The following is a 22885-nucleotide window of genomic DNA, read 5'->3' on the forward strand; positions in this document are numbered from 1 at the left end:
AAGAAGAAGATCCATTTTGAAAACAGAAAAAATGACACCGCAGATATGAATCGTCGTGTGGAAGACCGCATTCCTGCTGCACGCTTATCTCTTTTTTTTCGAACGAGTCCAGCTCCGGAGGACAGTTTTCGCTCTCTCCATTAGCCAGTTTAGAAAGCTTTCAAAATCAATTTGGCGAATCGAGCGTCAATATGCGTCAGCTAAAAATAGTCGTCGTGGTCCTTGCAGAAAGTGCAGCGTGTCCGAGTGAGCGACCGCTAACCGGTTCAGCCATCGAAAAGACAACAACCAGCAGTGTTAAGTCTGGTGCAGGCCGCCTCAGTTGCAGAAACGTTCGAGACGGTGTCGTAGGAGGCCATACCTGAGTCCGTCCTCGGCCCGGGGCCCCTCAGTTGACCGCAGTTTTCGAGAGAGCACGTGCAAACAACTTGTTGCTGCTATCCGGCCCGGTCCTGGACCACAAAGGATATTTTTGCGACAGGTTCCTGCTGCAGGCGAGTCCTCTTAGTGATGTGTGGCGTTAATTAGTCGGGGCTGCCTTCCGAGTTGATTACTTCGGTGTGTTCGTGCTCGGCGGGGTTGTGTTGTTATCGACAGGATAAATACAATTAGCGGTGATCAAAGTGAGGTGTAGATAGCGATATGCTACCGCCTGCATGGTACGTGACCTTTGTGCGCGTTGTTCTTCTTCACAAACATGCCGGAAGGATTCCCTCGGACGTTTTCTGACATACAGGTAATTCCTGCTTAACTGTCATGACGCACAACGCTACCAAACCACGCTGAACAAATATTTGCCCTTTAATAACGTATATGCGCGCCCCCTACCATCCGGTTGAAGATCCCGCCGCAGAACTTCCATTATACACTTCGGATATGTTGCAAATTCGGCTTTCCCTCACACTAAACAAATACATTTCGGAAATTCATTCGGTTTTGCTCCTGCTTACACAAATTACGCTGGATTGAACATTTATTTACTCATTTTGCCCTTATACGCCCGTTCTGTTTTTATTTCAGCTACCTTCTAGTAAACAAAAGCGTATTTACGCGAAGGCCAAATAAATAATACAACTGCTTTAAACTTTTCAATACACCGATCGAAAACTCGCTGAACACATTAATACATACTGATTTTTTTTCCAATGTAAATGATTCTGCGTGCGTGCACGGAGACAATGAAGGGCGCTTCGGGGGTGCGTTACTGCACTTTTTTTTGTTCTTGTCCTTTTTACAAATGGAAGGGAGGGCTTTTGTAGTCCTCGTGTAACAAGAGTGGGACAAGTTTCGAACAAAACTTTCCACTCGGGTCCTTACGAATCGGCGTTATCGACTTCGGGATTGTAATGGCGATGTTGTACCTCTTGTACCCTCGCCGCCCCCGTACTTTGCACCAACGTTAATGACAAAGTCAAAGCAATAATTTATGTATTGTGCTTAACACGCAGAGGAAAAAACCGAACCGCCCGAAACTTTAAAATTACGAACACTCATTCGAGTGGGCAAAAGCCCCCGGCAAATTTATTGGTTAGAACTAAGTTATTATTAAGTTTGCATTATCAAGTTAGTCGTTTGTTGTCGATTGTTCCCGCTTTAGCGAGTTTGGTTAGGGCCGGAGAGCGAACGCTTTCCGTCAACTCTTGGCATGCATTGGGAAACATAGAAAATCCATTAGACACATCCAAGGACTCTCTCCATCGAGACACATACACTGCGATATTGCCGGAATTTGGTTGATTGCTCCTTCGAACTGATACAACTTCATTATATTGTCGTTAAGCGGGGTTTTATTTTTCATGCATTTTTAAAGCGCCTTTCCACCTCCCGAAATATGCAAATACGTCAGTAACCTTGAGCTTTCACCTACCAAAGCTGCGGGTCGCACCAACCTAATCTGCACCAGACCCCCAACAAGGCCAATCATTTTATCACGCATCACGCGTCACGTCACACGCTCCGAGGTGAAAGACTCATTCGAGTACGTTGCGACCTGATTTGCTGCGCCAGACGCCCAACTAACCCAACAGTTTTCTTTTATTGTATTCATCCAAAATGACGAACACAAAAGAATAAACCTTTTCATAATTTCTAAATACTCGCGACACAATGCACAAGTGCTTTAGTGTAATTCTAATGACGTAACAAGCTGAATGCAGACGGCAATAACATTTTGGGTCGTTCGGCTGAAAAGTTTCCATTTGCGACTTTTCCTGCAGACAAAACCCCATTTTAGCACTTGTATGCAAAATTAATTAAAGCAATTTAGAAAGAGTGTAGGTATTCATTCATGTTTCTTACATTTTGCATTTGAAATGGCCAACCAGTTTCGTAATGGCGCTGTCTGAAAAAGGGGACAAAAACGTTTCGTCTAAACGTCTTCGGAAGACAAACATTGTAATTATTTCAAAACGAGCCGCCAACCGAGCCGCCAACAGTTTGATTTTTTTTGCCTCTCACCGCTCATATTTCTGGTGATACTCAACCTGTTTCTTAATGCATAATTAACTTGCAGCAAAAGGACAAAACAAACACTCGGTATGTTGCAATGGAGTAGGTATCTGTTTTGCGGTTTCTACAAAACCGTCAACAAAAGAAAATGGTTGAACGTTCCTCTGTGGCGGACGTGCGGTGCGTGCTCGACTGCACCGATGCGTGTCTAGCAACTGCAACTCATTGATGGCCAATTCTATTTGCTTCTGCAAAGGAGTCATCCTTTATTTGTGACGACGTTTCGATATTATGAATATTTCAATTACGTTCCCACTCGTTGAAAAAATTATTTTAATCTTGGAACGTCTTTAAATGAGACACGTCGCAGTGATTTGCCACCGGGAGAAGCCACGAGACCGGCTGAAATAATGACAAATGTCACGTGTTTCTCCATAATGTACCTACAAGAAAAAAATGCTTACACGACGTAAACTTGAGTTTACAATGCGGCTCCCGTTTTAGCATGACAAAGAGACGACCGCTGTTTTTCTTTTTGGATGTTGAATACAACAAGGGTGATGAATGGAGATGAGTCGAGAGAGTGATTTCGTCATGGCATATTCTATAATCGGGGAGTCACGCATTAAGGTACGTGTGAGATGGTACTTGTTCGGCATTTGATAGCCGTTAAACGGGTGTCATGGAAAACGGAGATCAGTAAATCACTTCGGTGACATAATCAAGAGATACTTCGAAGGTAACATAAAGGTTCATGTCACGATTTAAATTACTATTCGGGGAAACCATTAGTGAGACTTTTAAAATACTCCGGATTTCGATAAGACGATACGAGAAACGGATTTGTACCGTGTGGCAGATCGAAAATGCTCTACAAGGGAGTATCCGCAACGTCTCGTTTTCCGGAAATTTTCAACACTAAACGACTGACGCATCAAGATCTGACGACATTTTGACGGTTTCGAGGTTAATTTCGTGATAAATGATGCGAGTGTGCGAACGACACTTTACTTGTCCACTCTGTATAAGTTGATGGAGCTTTTGTGAGAAAAGATACCGCTTCATTTACAGTTCGAGATGCTCCATTACGACTACCACTGACTGTATGCAGGTAAATTTGAAGACAATGAACAAATGAGAATGACGTGCAAAAATTAACAAAAGTTATGCCGATGCATATCACGGCACATACTTGACCTCTTAACTGGTTTCGATATGGAGATTTTCTATTTATGTCTAGATGTCAATTCTTCTGCAGATCCTTTAATTAAGATTTTATTTAAATGTTAAACCGTAACGGTACAACGATATATGTTCCTAGTTACACTAATACGACGTTTCAGATTCCTTTACAATAAACTCAGATAGGGATAGTAAAACGTGATGAGAATTTTCGTATAATGCAACTATTTAAGTTTGCAGAGAGTGGACAGAAAAAAGCATTATTTGAACAAGTTTGGCGGTACTTCGAAAAGTTGTGACTAGAAATAAATTCAAGTGAATTTCCTATTTGGCAAAGTAAATCAATATTAACAAGTTCGATGGAACTACCAAATTCAAAAGTCTGTTGATATACTCAGATTCAGATATTTCGGAACAAAATAGTTATTTTTATATTAAGTGCGTGAAGAGAGTGTTTTTTGTGCATGAAAAGGTCTTTTACGCCGAGACGAAGGTCGAGGCAGTATAAGCCTTTGAATGCACAAAAACATCTTCACGCACGAAATATAAACAATATTTTTTCTATAATTGATTCAAAAAATTGAAATTAAAAATTCAAATTTTTGAAGGAACTCTGAAGTTTCAATGCAGTGACCATGTTGCTAGGTAACTAATAAAATACAGTGCGTGAAGTGAAACACAGAAATAGTCGTGTGCGTGAAATCGCATTTCACACACTGTTTTGTATGGTTTCTATGGTTTCGATCTTACTAACAATGCAAAAAGAAATACACGTTAGAAAATGACCCACTTCAGGCACCGATATCTATGCGTGAATTTCAATTTTTTGTATCAATAATAGAAAAATTACTTAAACGAAAGAGATAATAATTAACAAAAGTGATGTGAACTGTCTCCAACTGTTAGAAGAGTCATATCTGCGCAAAGGACGAATATGGGTCTCAAGTAGGCGCTACAAAACATTGTCATTGACGTCTCTAAGAGTAGATTGTGTTCCTCAACGCGTCGCTGAAGTAGTAGTGATTTTTAGTTTTCATTTAGAGATTTTTACTCGTTTATCGTTTCGTCTTCGCCCAGATATTTCCAAGGTCACAGGCCATGAGAGAATCCAACACCTCTACCAACATATGTCCTTGAAGCCAAGACACCCTTGAGAAAGATATGCAATGTGTCCCCGGATAGGTGAAAGGACTCTTGTAAAAGATAAAAAATTTTCGATTTAAAATTTCATTTTCTGGGATTCAGACCTGCTTGGCTAAAGACTAATTTCTTGCCTTGGAAATTTTCAAAAAAACCTATTTTCCTGTATAGTAAAGTGCCTTTTTATGTGACAAATACGACAAACAGTTATTAAGAAAAGTTGTTTAGAATAAACACCTCTGCCCCTGTACCAAATTTCAAAATCATCGGCCAACTATGATTTTTAATTTTTTCAATGTTTATTTCATAAATTAAAGAATTTTATTTTTAACAGTTCTCTTATTATGAGTAAAAAAAAAATTCACGCTTGGATTATTACTACAAGTTACTGGCTGAACACTAATAAGTTATAATTAATTAAAAGTAAATTTAAACCTTTGATTAAATGAAAAAAAAATGAAAAATCATAATTGGCCGATGATTTTGAAATTTTGTCTAGGGGCCTAAATGTTGATTCTAAACAACTTTTGTTAATGACTTTTTGTGGTATTTACAATATAAAAGTCACTTTACTCTACAGAAAAATTGTTTTTTTGAAAATTTCCAAGACGTACTTGACTTTTCAAAACTAAAATTATGTTAAAAATTAGTCTTTAACCAAGCAGGGCTAAACCCCAAAAAATGAAAATTTAAATCGAATTTTTTTAATCTTTTACAAGAGTCGTTTCACCTATCCGGGGACACACTGTATATGAAATTCTTTTAAACATACTTAATTTAGTATTTGCTTCTACATAGTTATTAAAGACAGAGTGATTCCCGTAACCCTTAAAAATCATGTGTCACATGAAACCTTAACGATTTTAATTGGCTGAAATAGGGTAGTAAGAAGACATCACAGTAATAATACAAAACAAAAGAATCTATCCGCAGATTTTGATCCGTTTTTGACATTTGTCAAATTTGACCACTGATATGAGGAAGCAATCAGTGAGTCTCAACAAATTTTGTGAATTTTGGAAAATACTACTAAAGAGTTCGGACACAAACTACCAAGATAATAATAAGAAAAGAGTTCCAAAATATTTTTGAAAGTATAGGTGCGTCAAAATTACTACATACATGCAATGTTCTTTGGTCAAATTTGTTTAGCAAAATTGTTTATCAGATGAGGCAATTTTCTAACTATATTCTGTCCTATTTCTTCTCTAGATTATTTTCGTATTGAGTTCTATGAGGTTTAGAGCGAGCTCCGCTTTCAAAAAGTGACCATGTTATGCTGTAGACCTGTAGATCATTGGGTTCAGATTTGGTAAATATGGCGGCCCTATGAGTTGAAGGAAAATCTTGTTGAAAGCAGCAATACACACCACTGAAATGCTGTTGATCCCAAGGAAGTGATGATGTAAATCAATGTGTTTTTATTGCTCAAATCCCACCGCAGTTATTTCATTGGTAATAAATTTTTTTTGGAAAAAATCCTCTTCGGAGCTGTATATTAATAATAATTAATTGTCGACACCTTTCAAGTAGTCTCTGTTTATTGTTTTCTGTTAGCAGATGATCTTTTTGAAATTTAGAACCAAATGAATATGGTCAATACTGGACACAAAAAGACCTTTAGAAACGGTGAAAAATCAGTTTTGAAGATGAGAGGTTCAAGGGAAAAGAAACAAGAAATAATTCAATGGTATCAAATTTAAGAAAAAACAAAAATGAAAAGTCGTTGCTGAAGTTGCCATTTCAGATAAAAAATATCATTATGTGTTGTTACATTAGCAATTTATGTAACTTGTTAGGAAATACATATCTCATTTTGTGTATCGATTGTGTGCGTATGTATTGTTGAAAGATTTTTTTAACTTAAAACTGACGAAATTGTTAATTTCATCGTATTGGTGATTCGTAAGATTGGAATATGTATATTAGGTATACGAAAAATTTTTGATTCAAATTCTAATATTTCAAGTGATATCGAAGAGATCACAGAAAGTGTAATACTATCAGTAATTCCAGAAAAAAAACTTGTCAACACCAGTTGATGAAAATTGTTTATTTCCTAACCAGTTGCTAAAAAAGTGACTTTTCGAAACATCAATCAATTTTGGAAATAGATTTGTCGTCGGTATCACTATTTATGCCCAAATTTATGTCACTTGTGAACGGGTTTATTAGGAAATATCTTTTTGAAAACAATTGAATAAAAAATTGAATTGTCTTTTGTAACTTATGCTCCACGTACCACACAAAATTGCGATTAAATTAAAAATAAAATAAAAGATTGCCCAACAATATTTTATTAGTTTATTCGACAATTCATATCGGGTGTTCATTTAAATTTCTCCTCAAAGTTGGCGTTGAAAAATCGATTGTGAACGCACCACTCGTCAGTCTGCAAAGTAAAAACACAAACAACGCAGAAAGTGAGGTTAGATTTAAACAGCTGATCCGTGATCCGTAATCCGTAGTGCGTTCACAATCGCCTCTTCAACTCCAACTTTGAGGAGAAAAGTAAATGAACACCGCATAATTTGCTTTCAAATTCGGCCTTCAGGACTATTTTATGACTGTAGAATATTATCTAAATCAAAATTTTACCTTATGATATTTGTTTTATTAAATTATAATAAGTATTTAATTAGACAAAGCAATTTTTCAATTTCAGCTTTGGTCTAATCTATGTAAAAAAAGTCGGGTGGATTATCCACTTCGTTAAAGTCAACAAAACACTTTTTCTCGGTTTTGCCCTTAAGAAACTCAGAGCAAAGTTTCCGGATAAGATGAGTTGCGTAAGCATGATATTTGTAGTCACGATGCATCTAACGAGGTCTGCTAGAGGAAATGAGATGCTAAAGAGCTAGCGATTTGTCGCAGAACAGTCATCTAGCCGAGAGAAACAAGTAACAACACAAGAAAAATATCTTTATAGAGAAATCACAACAGCGATAGCGTAAAATTCGATAAAGCCATAAACGTATTTCAAACGTTCGTGTATTGAATAAGTCTAGAAAGCAACAAATCGATTCGTTATTTGACTAGTCGAAACCTGGCACGTCCATCTTGAAACCGGCTTATTTACTGCAAAATTTTGACGAAGACATCGACGCTCCACTCTTTATCTTCAGAAATAATATGAATCCGCAATTCCATTTAAATTTCGCTTTGCCACAAAGGACATCGAGCTTCGTTTGAATAGATTTGGAGAAAGCTTATCTGTAATGCTTGGCAGAATTGCATAATGTTTGCCTAAACTATAAACGATTACGCCAATAAAGGTTTCAGAGCTGGCCCGATAAACGACATGCAGAACTGGTTTAATTAAGATAGACGACATGCCATTATCTATCTGATTTTGCTTAGAGCTTCGGTCGGCGACGTGTGATTTTATTCGTCGCAGTCGAACCTCTCCTCATCGCGAAGACATGAGCCATGAAACTACTTCTTTGTGGCATCTAATTTTAGAGGTGAATTCACTAAAGACTCGTTAGTTCTCTACAGGAGATAACTTTTAATGCGTTGCGTCGAAAATCCATGCCTCCCCCTTTTGATTCCTCTAAATTTTTTTTTCGCCGGCGCACGATCTGATCCATTAATTTCATTGCAGGAAAAATTGACGGGAAAATATTTACAGCGACATTGGATTAGTCAGTAGATAAATTTCGCCGCAATTAGAGAGAGTGCACACTCAAGCAACGGAATGGCCGATAAACAATACAAATATGCACGTAACAGCCTTGCAAAATTCATAATATGCAGAATGAATGCGGTAATGCTTTATTCGCGGTCGTTATTACCTCTTCTGTAACTTCCAAGAGATACCATACTAAGAAGAAATTTAAATGAACACGAAACCAACCAGGAATATAAATAATAACAAAAAGCTTATCACAAATTGAATATCAGCTGTGCCAGGACTTACAAATTGTATCCAGGCATTAATATTTCAGTTTCGAATTTATTTTCGGTTACAATAATTAGCTCCTGTCCAGATACCGACAATTATTTTAAGGACCCTCTTTTTTATAAATCGCAAATTAACGATAATCATGAAGTGTTCAGTTTCTGCAAAGAGACTAAAACCTTGCTAATTGAGTCCTTGCTCAACGCACCGCAATATGCACTAACAAAATTACCATTTTAAGAAGATGATTTGAATTAAGTGAGATCCGTCAGATAAAAAGTGTTCTGAACTGCAAATTGCTGTCAACAGTCAATTATGGATAACAGAGTGCAGTTGTTTAAAACGTCTGCCGGGCGGCTTACAAGAAAGGTCATCATTTGAGATAATTGGTAGTTTTAAACCTCAATCAAATAATCTTTTATAAACAACGCACTTATTGCTACCAATAATGGCGAAAAAAATTACATCCTATTACCACAGTATTAAGTTTAATTTAGTGCCCATAAAACTGTCCCATAAAGATTGGTTAATTCCATTCCATGGACGAGCTTAATTTTAATTGAGGTTATGTTCCGAGTGTTTATAGTTTCACAGATTATGCTAAAAAATTTTAGGAGAGCCTTAAAATGGTGAGGTCGCACGTTGCCTTCTAGAGTTCTTTATTAAAAAACCGGATCACAAAACGCTATAGATAAGTGATTTGTAAACTCCAAGGTCACGTTGTTAATCCTGACCAATTAACGCGCCACATAATGCATCGAATCACTTAAGAAGAGATATTAAAAATCGTGTCGTTTCACTGGCAAAGGTCAACCACCGGTTGACAGATAAGAATCTTAAGTAATCAAATCCTGGAATTTTAGGTCTTTTGACTAGACTGTTGGAAATCTGTCGTCTAGGAAATAATTGTGGTTGCAGTAAATCCTGCAGGTTTGAATAATAAACAGCTATTTCATTCTTTATGGCAGTCTTTGTCAAAACTTCGCAGAACAGTACGACATGCCATTGTGAATTAGCCACCAAACATATGAAGACAACATAAGTGAATTACGCCGACCACAATAACGTCGGAAATACATAACCGGCCAAGATTAATGCTTGGAACCATCTTAATGAATTACCACCGGTCCGCAGAATTGAAAGCTATAACTCGTGCATTTCTGTGCACAACTTCCTGCAGCTTTTAATTTGGAAAGTCGAAACGTCATGTTCAATGCTCGATCCCCGGAGTCGAGCATGAAGTGAGAAACACCACCGGAGGTAAATCACGCGGTGTCCGCTCTGCTGGATCGCTATCTTGTCTGAGGTGGCCGCAAGTAGTTACCGCCCTTCTCCTTAGCTCCTGTTAAGTCAGATAACAGGATAACGGCCTGTCGCCGGCGGCCACTTCAGCTGGCCGCAAATCCCGCCTGTAACTTACGCCCCGGATGGCCGCGATAATCCTAGCTTCAATAACAAATGCTCCTGTATCTTATAATCTGATTTGGTGCCGATGGAGGAGGAGTGTTGCCAACGCGTTTTTTCGCGACCGGGTCTAATCGGGAGTAATCCGCGTTCAAGGACGACAACGGCGCTTTGTTCATGTATATTCATACGGACATTTTTTCTTCAGATGTGTTTAAATCCGCACCAGGTGGTTGCTGCAAACTTTCTGGCGATTTTTCAAACAAAACGTTTCGGAATAAATAAACAACGAAACCGATTGGAATGTTTTTGGCACTTGTATCCGTTTCCGGTGGTCCTTTTTTGGCGGGGCCGCAGATTTGTTAGAGTTAAGCCTTGTCTGTGTTTCGACCGTCCCCGCAATCCCCCACATTAATTCTTGCCCGGCAAGCAATATGAAAAATCCTGGATCGTCCTGGGCGATACGACAAGACATTCACGGCAGTAACGAGGATATAAAGTCCGCCCAGATGATTTACTCGTAATTCCGGAACAATATCAGGACGTCTTTGCCGTAACACGAATGTTTTTCTATATTTTCCCGGAGAGCCGGGACAAAAAGAGGGTGCAAAAACCCTTAATATGATGTATCTTTTTGCCGAGGCCGGGCGAGTCGGTGCACCTGGGCTCTTGTCCTGTCAACAAACCGTGCCTTGCACATGCATGCAGGTAAACAGGTTTCGAACCGGTGACCTTCGTACGCGTACACTCCTGCAAACGATACGCTTTCATTTACATTCGAGAACAATCCGTTTTTGTCTCTTGGATTCGATTAAAGTTAAGGCCATTGCCCAGAGACACTGATGCAGACTTGAGAGAGAACCGATAACTCTAGCCCGGAGCCGAGGAACCGAATTTCCTCGTTGTGTGTGTGTGTGCACTTTCGTAATTGACGACGTTGCGGCACTGCAGATCCCGCACCAAGATAAAACTTCCAGAAACATGTTTAGGCAAATAAGGAGCTTTTAATTACGCTGCCATCTTATTTACTTGGCAGCTGAGGGTATTAATAGTCGCGTTATTAATTGACTCCGGAATCGGGAGATACCTGAAAGCGCCAGGACCTGCCACTTTTTCAAGTCTCGCGGTGGTTATGTAATTAAATCCGGGGAACCCTCGGAGGTCATAGTTTGTCGAGTAACTCCACATAATGATACAAAGCGGCAATTGTAGTACCGGGAAATAAATTTTAACCCGACTTGAAACTTAATTGGTCCCTTAATGGCGTCGCTAAAGATTTGTGGGCCGAAGAAAACCGATCTGGCTTACGGTTGTTGTGCTTTTGATAAAAAGAGGTGACAGCTGATTGATGAATCCACGATCTGTTTATAAGACATCCTTTGACTTCACTACGAAATTTATAATTGAAGAAGAGCTGACGAAGAAGAATAGGAGAAGTATAATTTTATTTCATAAGATTATTTGGAGAGGGAGTATTTACGGAGAAAAATCTTTAATTAATTTAGTAAGTTGAGATAATTAAAGCGTTTTCTAACTAAAGCAATTCGAACGAGCTTATTGGATTACATCTTGCTCGACATCACACAGAATCGAACGACTGTCTGCCGTTTGGGCATTAATAACCTTTTTCCCTCATTAATGGCTGACATAAATTTTCTCTAAAGCCGTTTGCGATTCCTATAATTCAAAGCTTCTTTGGCTACTTTCTCGTTCGTCATCAATCGTTTCTTACATACCTACCTGTTTAACATTTTGGCAAAATCAGAGGGGCGGAGGTGTACACAGAGGCACTTAATTAAAAATGTCAGTTCTGGTAATACCTTACGGCCTGAAACCGCTTGGGTCTCGTTTTGGCATCGGTTTAGTTTAAAATGAACAGCAGCAGCACAGGAGCCAGAGTAATGTGTTGGCGAAGAATTAGAGCGGTTTTTTTAACAAATGGGATGCTGATTTATGTATCCATAATAATCTTCTGCGGTCGTACGTCTTCGGGGAATATCCCGAGGAAGTATCCCGCACCGGAAAAAAGTTGGGACGTAAACGGGTCACCGAATCCTCCACGTCGATAATTCTGTATGATAACTCATTTACGTCTCAGTCTCTGGGCGATTGCTCGTCGAGATCTTTATTTTGTAAAACAGAGCCGGAGCAGAGGAGCACACGAGTCGGTAATAGGATTGTGCAGCAAAGCAATGATCTAATAAAGCAAGCACCTCTGGGATTTGTTCAGCCGTGAGTCGTTTCACCTCGAATCAATTTTGTAATTAGGGCGTCGGAGTGCGGTCAGTCGTGCGTCCCCCGGTAATTCCTTGATTGGGAAATAACTCGTTAGTCAAGAACAGACGTACGCGTAATTCCCGGTTTAAATGATCGCCTCTTTGCGAATTCCTCGACCCTTTGTTTGCTTCGATATAATGGCCCGAGATGCAGCAGGATTCCACTTTATTATCCGACAACGAGGACGCCCTCGACCGTGTGACGGCTCGGACGACGATGATCTAACTCTTCGGATCCGGGCCTAACGGCAGCGCCTTCGCAAACGGAATCATTTATTTATGCGAGCAGCTGTGCCCAACCACGGTCATGAATTAAACAAAAATGTTGCGGCTTTATGAGCACCACACCTCGATCAGGTAGGTAGCGCCATTATCGACGGCGTCTTGTCCAAATTTAACGACCCTCCATTTTGACATTTCTGATCTAAGACAATTTCGGTTTCCTCCAAGACGTGGTACATAATCCAAATTAATCAATCCCATATAACTTACCCAGGACCTAAAACAAAGAGCCACTTTCAATAATTAACTAGACAGACATTTACATCGAGAGGTATTTTGCTTTCTACATTTCTGATTGGTATTAAACATTAATTTCCGCCTTTAAACAAAAAGAAACAAAACAAACAAAAGTTGGCGTTGAAGAGTCGATTGTGGACGCACCACGAATTACAGATCACGGATCACTTTTTGTGTTGTTAACACTTCTTGTCACTTGCAGCGTTGTCATGGTAGAAGAGCACATCTCATTTGAATATTATTTCCCACTGTTGATGCCCACTGTGTATACCTACAGGTTTTAATCTATGGTTGCGAAACGGGCAATGAACGAAACCCTAAAGATCCAAGCCAGAATTATTAGAAACACAGACATCAGAAAACAATAATTAAATGTGTTTCCAGTACAAGAAGAAATCGAAAAAAGACAACTATAATGGCTAGGTCGTATAACAAGAATGGGCAATAACAGAAAAGCAAAAGCAATATGGAAGGCAGAAAGCGACATGAAAAGAAAAGAAGGCGCCCTACAAGCACATGGAATTCAAGATAGAAAAGAGTGAAGGAATTTCTACCTCCGCGCCTCGACGCCGTCAACGAGGTAAGGTAAAGACGAGGAAGGATTATGGATGGATCATTTATCTTAATACGTACTCCTCTCTTATTGTTAGACTCTGTCCAGATGTCAAATATCAATTAAGACCAGTTCATCAGAATCCCAAAAAACTATCGCCACGTGCTTCAAATTTCAGCCTCATACCTAAAAAGTGATAACGCACGAATATTGAATAACGTTTTTCGTGTTCGTTTGGGTAAAGTCTCAAAAAACATTAATTAATAGTAAATTTTGAGGTTATGTTTGAAAGATGTCAAGTTGCAATAGAAACTAGGGGAAATTGCATTGTAAGGTTGGTGCTTGATGACGTAGACGGACGGAAACGTCAATTCACTTTAGACAAAATGGACGTTTCGTCACATTTGCAATTGCAATTGTTAAAGTTATTAATCTCGTATTGTGTAAGTGCTATGTTAAACAGATTCCGAAATGAAAGACTTTAATCTGGGTTCTCTCGCCGCAGCGCAAAGAGCTGGAGACATTACGAAAGTCAGAGGTAGTATATTTTCCAAGTGGGAAAACGTATGGGACAGTGGAATGCCGTAGGCATCGGGTAATAATAAGGTAAACGTGGTGTTCTTGAGCGTTCGGTTGGGCCGGGATGTCGAGAGGGGCGCCCGTCTGTGGCTACTGGTCGGTCGGGAATGCGGCGGTGGTGGAGACCGCAACCGCGGGGGGTGGACAGCCTGAATGATGAAATCATCTCCCGGCGGTCAAAGGTCCGCAGTGCTTTGACCTCTACCGGCATACCGAGCCGAGGAAAAACCGCAACTGTACACCGCGCCACGTTCAAGTGAGCCATACTTCTTCACCCTATTACCACCGACGAAACGAACAGATATAAACAGCCCCGGCGCGACTCAAGCATCCTTAATAAGCGTGCCCTCGTCTCACGACTTCATTAAAACTTGGAACACGCCGTATTGTTATTACGAACAGATGGCCGATTACGAGAGACAATCGTAACGAACAAAGTCACTGATGATTGATCATTCGCAAGAATTTTTTAAGCGTCGACGTTGACTTTCATAAACAAAGAGCTACCGAACGGAGCGTATCAGGTGTGTTGGAATGGAACAATCGGAGGACAAAAACTCCATACCATGCGGTCTTCCTTTGCAACTTTTTTCACTTGCTTCTTCTCGTCTTCCGTGCCTTCTTCTCGATCGGTATCATTAAACCAACAAAATGAGATTCGAGTGTCTTATTTAGACTGTCTTAGTTAAAGGAAAAGTTAAATTAAACAGTCAAATCTCCTTTGAAAAGGTCGGGAACTTTACAAAGAACGCCTTTCAAAGGAGTTTTTAATGCCACTAATAAACAAAACTGTGGAACGATCCCAATACAAGACTCGACAATCTTGATCCGGGTGTTTAATTTTTGAGAATTAACCACGCCAGTGCCGACTCGTTGTTTTTTACTCACAAATGCTATTTTTATTGCATACTTATTCTTCTAATTCCTACTATTACTTAATTATTACTTCTAATTATAGATTTAACAACTTATAAAAAGTGATAGCGAAATGATAGATGTATCGGATGTTTTTTTTTTAATTTCGCCTCAAAGTTGGCGTTGAAGAGTCGATTGTGAACGCACCGCTCTCAGTTTGTAGAGCAAAAACACAAACAACGCAAAAAGTGAGGTTAGGTTGTAATCCGTGGTGCGTTCACAATCGACTCTTCGACACTTTGAGGATAAATTTAAATGAACACCAATGAAACAAAGAAAATATGCTCAAAAACAACAAATTAACAAGGACAATAAAGCAAATAAATAAATTACCTCTAATACCAAAAAATGTTCCAAAAATGAGGCTAATAGATTTGTTTGAAAATGCTAAGCAAGGATTTAAATTTATAAATCACGCGTTGACTCTTTTCTCTTTAGTGCATTTCATCTTATGGTACCTAATCATAAACTAATCGAAACTGAGATCTACGTAATAGAATATATTTTAGTACGAAATCATCCTTAGATTTTGTACTGCATACTTAATCTTTCCTACAATTAAGAAATATTCATGATATTCATCTGGTGACACTTTTATATCCTTTCAAACGTATGGCGAATGTGATGAATATCGGGGCTGCTTCAGAATCGTTAAACGACGTAGCAGTCATGTAAAGCTCATACGAGTTAAAGCGTTATCCCGACAAATCCTTTCTCAAATGTATCCTTTTAATTCCTTACAGCAATCTCGTTATTTGAAAATTATTTTGATTCACCTTGTCCATGCAGTCAATCATACATTCTTCGTCAGAAAAATTGTTGTCGTAACACTTCCTGCTAAAATGTTTGCAGGAAACTTTTATCGTTCCACCCCGTACTTCGACGTTTTGATTTGAGTTTTGTCCTTCGTAACAAATGTCTAAAAAAATTCTGATGATGATGATGATGAAAGATAAATTTTCCTCAAACGTCAATCCTTTAACGAGTTTATCATTTGGTGTTGATATTTTTGCTATCCATTCGGAACCCCCTTTTTAAACATAATTTATTGCGCAAAATATTGTGCAATAATGCCTCCACAAAGACCATAACTTTCTGAAATAAATTACATGTGACCTGTCTGTCGTGCAAAACCATATCCTGAACCAAATCAATACCGTAAAAGTTCTGTCTTGCTCGCATGATTCTCTGCCAAGTTGAAAATGTCTTGACTTTTAAGAATAAGATGGTTAAGAAACCTCTTGATATGAGGATTCTAATTCGTAAAAAACTTCTCTCTTCATTCTTATTCTTAAGTCTGTCCAAATGACAAACTTTTGACCGGGTCACAAAAATGAACGGAAATATATATCTTCTATATGTATGTATTGTCAAAAAAAAAGATCATTGTTTCATTTGTCTGTCAATACATTCAACGCCAGATTCAATAAATTGTGAAGCACGCATGTAAGTATCGGGCGTTCATTTAAATTTCTCCTCAAAGTTAGCGTTGAAGAATCGATTGTGAACGCACCACAAATTATGGATCACGGATCAGTTGTTCAAATCTAACCTCAGTTTTTACGTTGCTCTGCAGACTGATGAGCAACTCTTCAACGCCAACTTTGAGGAGAAATTTAAATAAACACCCGATATGTTAAGAGCTATAAAGGACTACTCGAAACCTCTTACATATTATCTTTGTCCCCATAACAGTTAAATTTCTGATAGATACAGGAAAATTCCTTAAAAAAATAGCTATTTTCAATACAAGTGAGCAAAGTAGTGCATTTAATTACGGAAGTTGGGCGTCTGAGCCGAAGCCGAGGTTCAACCGTACGAGTGATTAAATGCACGTTTGCTCAAGCGTGTTGAAACTGATTTTTTTTTATGATCATAAAATAGAGTCGCGGAATTGAAATTTCGGGCACCATTTTTTTTGTCACTTTTTGAATTTTGACTTAATTGCAGTGAATTAAATCATCGCTTTCACCTGCTGCCTACCCCTTATTATGCCGCAAATCACTATTTTTTAATGTAAATAAATCAAAATGAGAAAAACATGACAAAATGACATTATATTAACCTGACCTAACCTATCATTATCTAGCTGCATCACTATTTTTCATAACCGTTAAAATCACTGAAACAATAACTTCTACAAAATTAGCCCAACAGGGAATTCACGAAAACAGTTTTTCACAACAAAACAAACAAAATTCGAAACAAAAGAGGTTATGTTGTTAGGCGTTGCGTGTTTGTGATTGATTTTAGTTTAATCAATTATACCAACACACAATGCATTTAGCATGAATTTTCCCAGAAGTTTACCTCAAGCAATTTCACGCTTTTTCGTCAGTTGAAATTTAAATACATAACAGGTTACAAATTTAAATAAGTCAAAAATAAGACAAGCTTTAGTTATTAATATGTATTCAGAAAGTATTTTAAAAACAGATTTAAAAAACTTTCAGTACAACATATTTGGCCCCCGCTATCTACAAACTCTCAAAACATTCAGTTTGCTCACTAGTCAGAAAATATTATTTCCTCACTAGTGATTCAATTGCCATCTTTGCTAACTACTCTCAGTGGGCAAAAACCACTAAAATCTAATGATCATTGAAAAAGTATTTTAACGTTGAAATTGAAATTTGGACATACAAAAGTTAAACGAAATTTGATCGATCATATGGTGTTCTCTGTTAATTATTTCCCCTACATTAAACACATCCTTTTTTAAAGCCGACGTGTGTCTGCCATCATCAGAGCGACGATAAAAACTGAGTTTTGAATTTTAATACGTTTATAGCTTAAATTAAGATGCCTTTATGAAGGTTAAAAATGTCTTTGTTTCTTAATTTAGTTATAAGCCTCACTAAAATTAACTTACATGACAGTAGATAAACAGTTTTGTTTTCGTAGTTAACTACTATTTATTTATTCGATAATTGGCACTCATTATATTTTTAAAACAAATGAAGTGCCAAACTACTATAGTCGATTAGCACAACATAGCGCACCCATTTATCCAACTGTTCATTGATATTTAACTATTGCTGTATACATAACCAAGTACTCTTACCAAACACTACCACAAGAAAACTTTTTTTTTGTTGAGCCAACACTGATTTTTAAATAGTATTATGTCGGGTGTTCATTTAAATTTATTCTCAAAGTAGGCGTTGAAGAGTCGATTGTGAACGCATCATGGATTACGGATCAACTGTTTAAATCTAACCTCACCTTTCGCGTTGTTTGTGTTTTTGATCTGCAGACTGACGAGTGGTGCGTTCATAATCGACCCTTCAACGCCAACTTTGAGGAGAAATTTAAGTGAACACCCGATACAAATATTATTTAATTAAAACTTGATTTATCCCAAAATTAATGTTACATTTCAAAAATCGTTTATTTGATGTTAAATTAAATTATTTCATAGACTGTTAATTGTTTTAAGTCCATCAACAATAAATTGAACCGAATGACAGAAATTACGTGGTGGTAACTACTGTTAAAAAGAACTATCGAATAGTTCATTAAAATTCATTTTATAATCAACAGCCTGAGGGGTAATGTTTTAAATTTTATTACAACCCATTTAACATGCCAACCATCCATTATTGCTTATAGTTTTGTTTTTGTTGATTTGTTTTTTATAATACCGTGCCTTTAAATAAATTTGGAATTAGAGTAGGCTGTGATTTTATTACGAAGTTAACAACATGCAATTTTTAAAGACAGCGCAGCAATGACCTTTGACAGCGCAGTGCAAGTGTTTGGTTCTGATCGTGACATAAAACTATTGACAACTGTCAGTGCTAAAAAGTGTACCAACCGTTATTAATAGACAAAATATATAAATCACAGCCTACTCTAATTCGTAATTTATGTATTTAAAGGCACGATATGATATACCTATTTTTTAGGCAATAATTTAAGTAAATGAATGATTGAACCACTGCTCTGCAATTTTATTGTCAACAGGGTAGCAAATGACCAATAATTGAGAACAACATGTTATGTCAGTATGAGCCACCCTGGAAAAATGATCCTCTCGAAGGCTCATTATTCATTATTGTGTCGAAACCAAACCGGATAGAATCCAGAAATCATAACATTTTCAATCATACTCATATATTTTTATAAAAGACCTTACTATACTCGGCTTCACCTTGTCATCTTGATTTTCCTCGGAGATATTTGACCTTCCTAGCGTTGTCAAGAAATCGCCACCACTCCTCCCGGAGCGTATTCACAGATGCCGGAAATGTAGTTTGACCCTTTCCGGAATGCTAAAAAATGTGCTCGTTTAATCTTAATTCGATGTGGTGTTGTGTGAAGAGCAACCGGAGAAAATATCCGCTTTAATTTGCCGACATGACGTGCAGCTGATTACAGTTTGCAGGTGTGTGTAATAATACTGTTCTAGCTGTTTATGTCAGGATGGTGATTCCACTACGTTAAACGTCGCTAAGTGACCACCATAATTACCGAATGATTTCAGGTATTTATGTATTTATACAGAGAGTCATTAAGTACACGCAGACTGCTTCCAGCGTGGCCCACCCCTTTTCATCTCACTTCATTAGCGTTACTTCATCGTTTACATTTTCTTCTTAATTTGTGGTTCCTGCCGAAGAAGTTGATTATTTGCTAACCTACAATTTGGCAGCATTCATTCAAGAAAGCTTGTCATCCACAGCTATCCGAGTGGCACATCTGATACGAATAAGTCCGCATTGACATAAATAAACTCGTGTCAATGTAGCCTGTACAATCAATATTGTTGTATCAAGTGCATTGAAACCAGATACAACAAAATAAATGCGGTTGGCCATCATCACAATGTCATAATTCACAAATTGATATGAAACAGTCGGTCGAGCAAAATATGTCATCAAGCATAAAGGACGTAAAAAATGTGTTCTCGTTTGTTACATTTTGCAAAACAAAAATATTTAAATGTTGCTTAAATAACCAACAACAGTAACTTACCAATTACTGTTTAATTGCTGGATAGCAGCGGATTTTCTAAATTACAGACACTTCGTTTTTTATTCTTTTTGGGATTTATTTTTGATAACTCACAAATGCGTTCATAATTTGGAGAAGCATCTTTAATGACAGTTTACTTTTTGTATTTCTTCCAGAAGTATGTTTCAATTCCGAATTGCGACGTAAATCAATTAATTGGTTTTTATTTCCGCTGGTGTTGAACGTGCATTTTAGACGGTGAACTATTAAATGCTTGAAAGGATCTTTCAAATAATTCGTTAACTGGTGATTGTTTTCTTAAATGTTACTAATTATTGAATTCCTTGAAAAATTGTTTGTTTGGGATCCGCTGAAAATTTTCAAATTTGGCGGGCAGTTTTAACGTACGACCAACCTAAATTATCAAGTTTTTCTGTCATTAGAGGTTATGTTTGATTTTATCCTTAAATTTTTCTTGTTTCATCATGAATCTGTAAAGTGATGATAAAATGGTACCTGCAAATTATTCAGAAAACAACAAAGGCTTAAATAACAATGTAAGAAGACTAATTGTGAATAAAAACATAAAATGAAACATCAAAGAAATTGCTCGAAATGGCTGCCATCGTTTACAGTGCAAGTTTCAGCACGATATATCCAAGAAAGCCAAACCCGATTCAGAATGCTTCTGTTTTGACGAATTCCCGAACGGAGTTTTGAACTTGCAGCCAAACTACAAATTGAGAAACTCCCAAGGATTTGCAAGACGCCGAGTACTTGTTCGTGGCTGGTTGTAAAATTCGTGAAGAATTTCTTCTTCTGCAACTAAAATGCGATTTTCTCGTTGCGACTAAGATCGCGCTTACATTTCGAAATGCCCGAAGTTTCGAAGATGCTGCACAACGTTTACAGTTGGTTGGTGCATTGGGAAGTACTCTTTGAGGAAACAGTTCACGGTAGATTGGCCATGCTAGGTCTGAATTTCCACGAGCTTCGCCATATATCAAAACCATTTTCTCTAAAGTCCATTCCATTTAAGAATGCAGTAGATGTCGCTTCGAATGGAGAATGTTTCACACTAACGAACGCTGCAAATTTGAAAACATACATTCCAAGCAAAATTAACAAAAAAAGGAACTTACGGTAGTGGTATTCTCATAACAAAATTGTAGTTTAATGATCCGTTTCATATAAAAACTCGATAAGTTTGACACTAATAACCAAAAAATCTATCAAATATCAAAATTTGACCAATCAACGACGGGAAAATAGTCCCTATGCTATTCTACACTGCATACTTAAATGGAATGGACTGCAGGTTGGTGAAAGCCATTTGTGATTTAAATTGAGGTTCTTGTCAAAGTGACTTAATTTTGAATTACATAAATGACAACTAAAAAGTCAACTATGATTTGTTTTGACCCATTTTTTCATTAAACTCAGTGGCTCCGAAACTTTTTTTGAAAAACTTTTAGCCTCTTTTTCTCAAAAAGTATCAACATCTGTATGAGGCATTATTGATTGGCTGGCTTAATCGTTACCTCTTGTGGAATTCTTCCACTGATTAAAATATCTGCACAACTTTCAAAGTCACTCATTCTGTATCTTCCATTTGTTTTTTTTTTTTTTTTGGATCAGTGTGGAAAATTGACCATACGTGGACAAAACATTTTCCATTTGGGTTTAAAGAAAATGCCTAAATTACCAGTTTTTTTTCACTGCTTTTTAAAAAAAGTTTGCAATATTGATTTTATTTTCTTCTCTTATATGTGGCGCTGTGCAATTCAGCTTCATATCCGATATTTTAAACACAATTTCAAATCACACGGATTGAATGAAGAACATGACAAACATGACAAATCACTGCTAAATATATTTAATATATTGCCGCAGAAAGAAATTTCCGCAAAAATATACATACATAAAGGGTGTTTTTTTAAATTTGGCGTCGAAGTAGGCGTTGGAGAGTCGATTGAGAACGCACCACTCGTGTAAAAGCGTAAGATTTAAACAGCTGATCCGTGATCCGTAACCTGTATAGTGCGTTCACAATCGACAATTCAACGCCTACTTCGACGCCAAATTTAAAAAAACACCCCTTACTTTGTTCCCCAATTTTTGTTTAAAAAATTATGGTCGTATACAAGTAATGGACATACGTCGACGAAATATTTCATTTCAGCTTTCAGCTCCTTCCTTTGCCTGAGCGTGGCGCTTTGCGCTGTGGTCATCTAACTGTCCCTCAGCAGTAATGAAACATTTTCCGCCTCGCTATATAATCGACTATTGCTCGCATTGTCGTAATTGTAAAATTTTCTTGTGATGAGTCGACTCGTCTAGAACGTTATCATCAAATTAAAAACTCAGGTTCGCAGATTTAACCAGACCTGATGAAGTGTATATTCTGCAGAGAATCGTTTCAGCAATAAGCAAAGCGTTGCAGCTTTGTCGACGCAGTGTAATAGAAAATCTGCTGCTTCGTGAAAGAAATTACATTAAATTGTCGGACCCCGGTCTTGCCCCGACAATGTTTTATAGTAATTGTGTTTCCTTCCCCTTAACGACTTTAACTTGTAAGTCCCCGAGAGCATAGATATGGCCTAAGAACACTATTAGAAGCCGCAACTCATTCGTTATTTATTCGGGTAGCTGAGATTTATGCTGCAGCTCGCATCACGCGCCACACATCGGAATGTGGTGAGCTTGTGGGAAGAAAGTTTCTGATTTTCTGTACCCCTTCCGGATTCCCGGAATAAAATTAACACCGCCGTATTAAATATATGATTTATCAAGAGTCCTTCCAGGAATCGTGCTGCGTAGGTATCTGAATGCGTTTCTTACAAACAACGATGACTTCGCCCGATCCAGTTATGCAAATAAAAGAAAGCGCCAACCCGTCCCAGATTGATATAACTGCAGGCTTCGTGCAGCCCAAAAGGAATTCTTTCATGGATTTCAAAGCGAACCTTTAAAATGCCGACCTTTAATTATTGTTTATTGTTAGGCTCGGGG

General features: G+C 37.8%; 1 protein-coding gene across 1 annotated transcript in view; it reads left to right on the plus strand.

Moving 5' to 3' along the window:
- Window positions 1-296: 296 nt before the first annotated feature.
- The window catches only part of LOC138135804 (EGFR adapter protein-like), a 206031-nt gene continuing 183442 nt past the window's right edge, over window positions 297-22885 (plus strand). Inside the window, exon 1 of the mRNA XM_069054724.1 lies at window positions 297-736. Coding sequence (XP_068910825.1) covers window positions 698-736 — 39 coding nt within the window. The 5' untranslated portion in view covers window positions 297-697. The remainder of the gene's footprint in view (window positions 737-22885) is intronic.

This window comes from Tenebrio molitor, chromosome 7, assembly GCF_963966145.1.
Source record: "Tenebrio molitor chromosome 7, icTenMoli1.1, whole genome shotgun sequence".
NCBI classification, from domain to species: domain Eukaryota; kingdom Metazoa; phylum Arthropoda; class Insecta; order Coleoptera; family Tenebrionidae; genus Tenebrio; species Tenebrio molitor.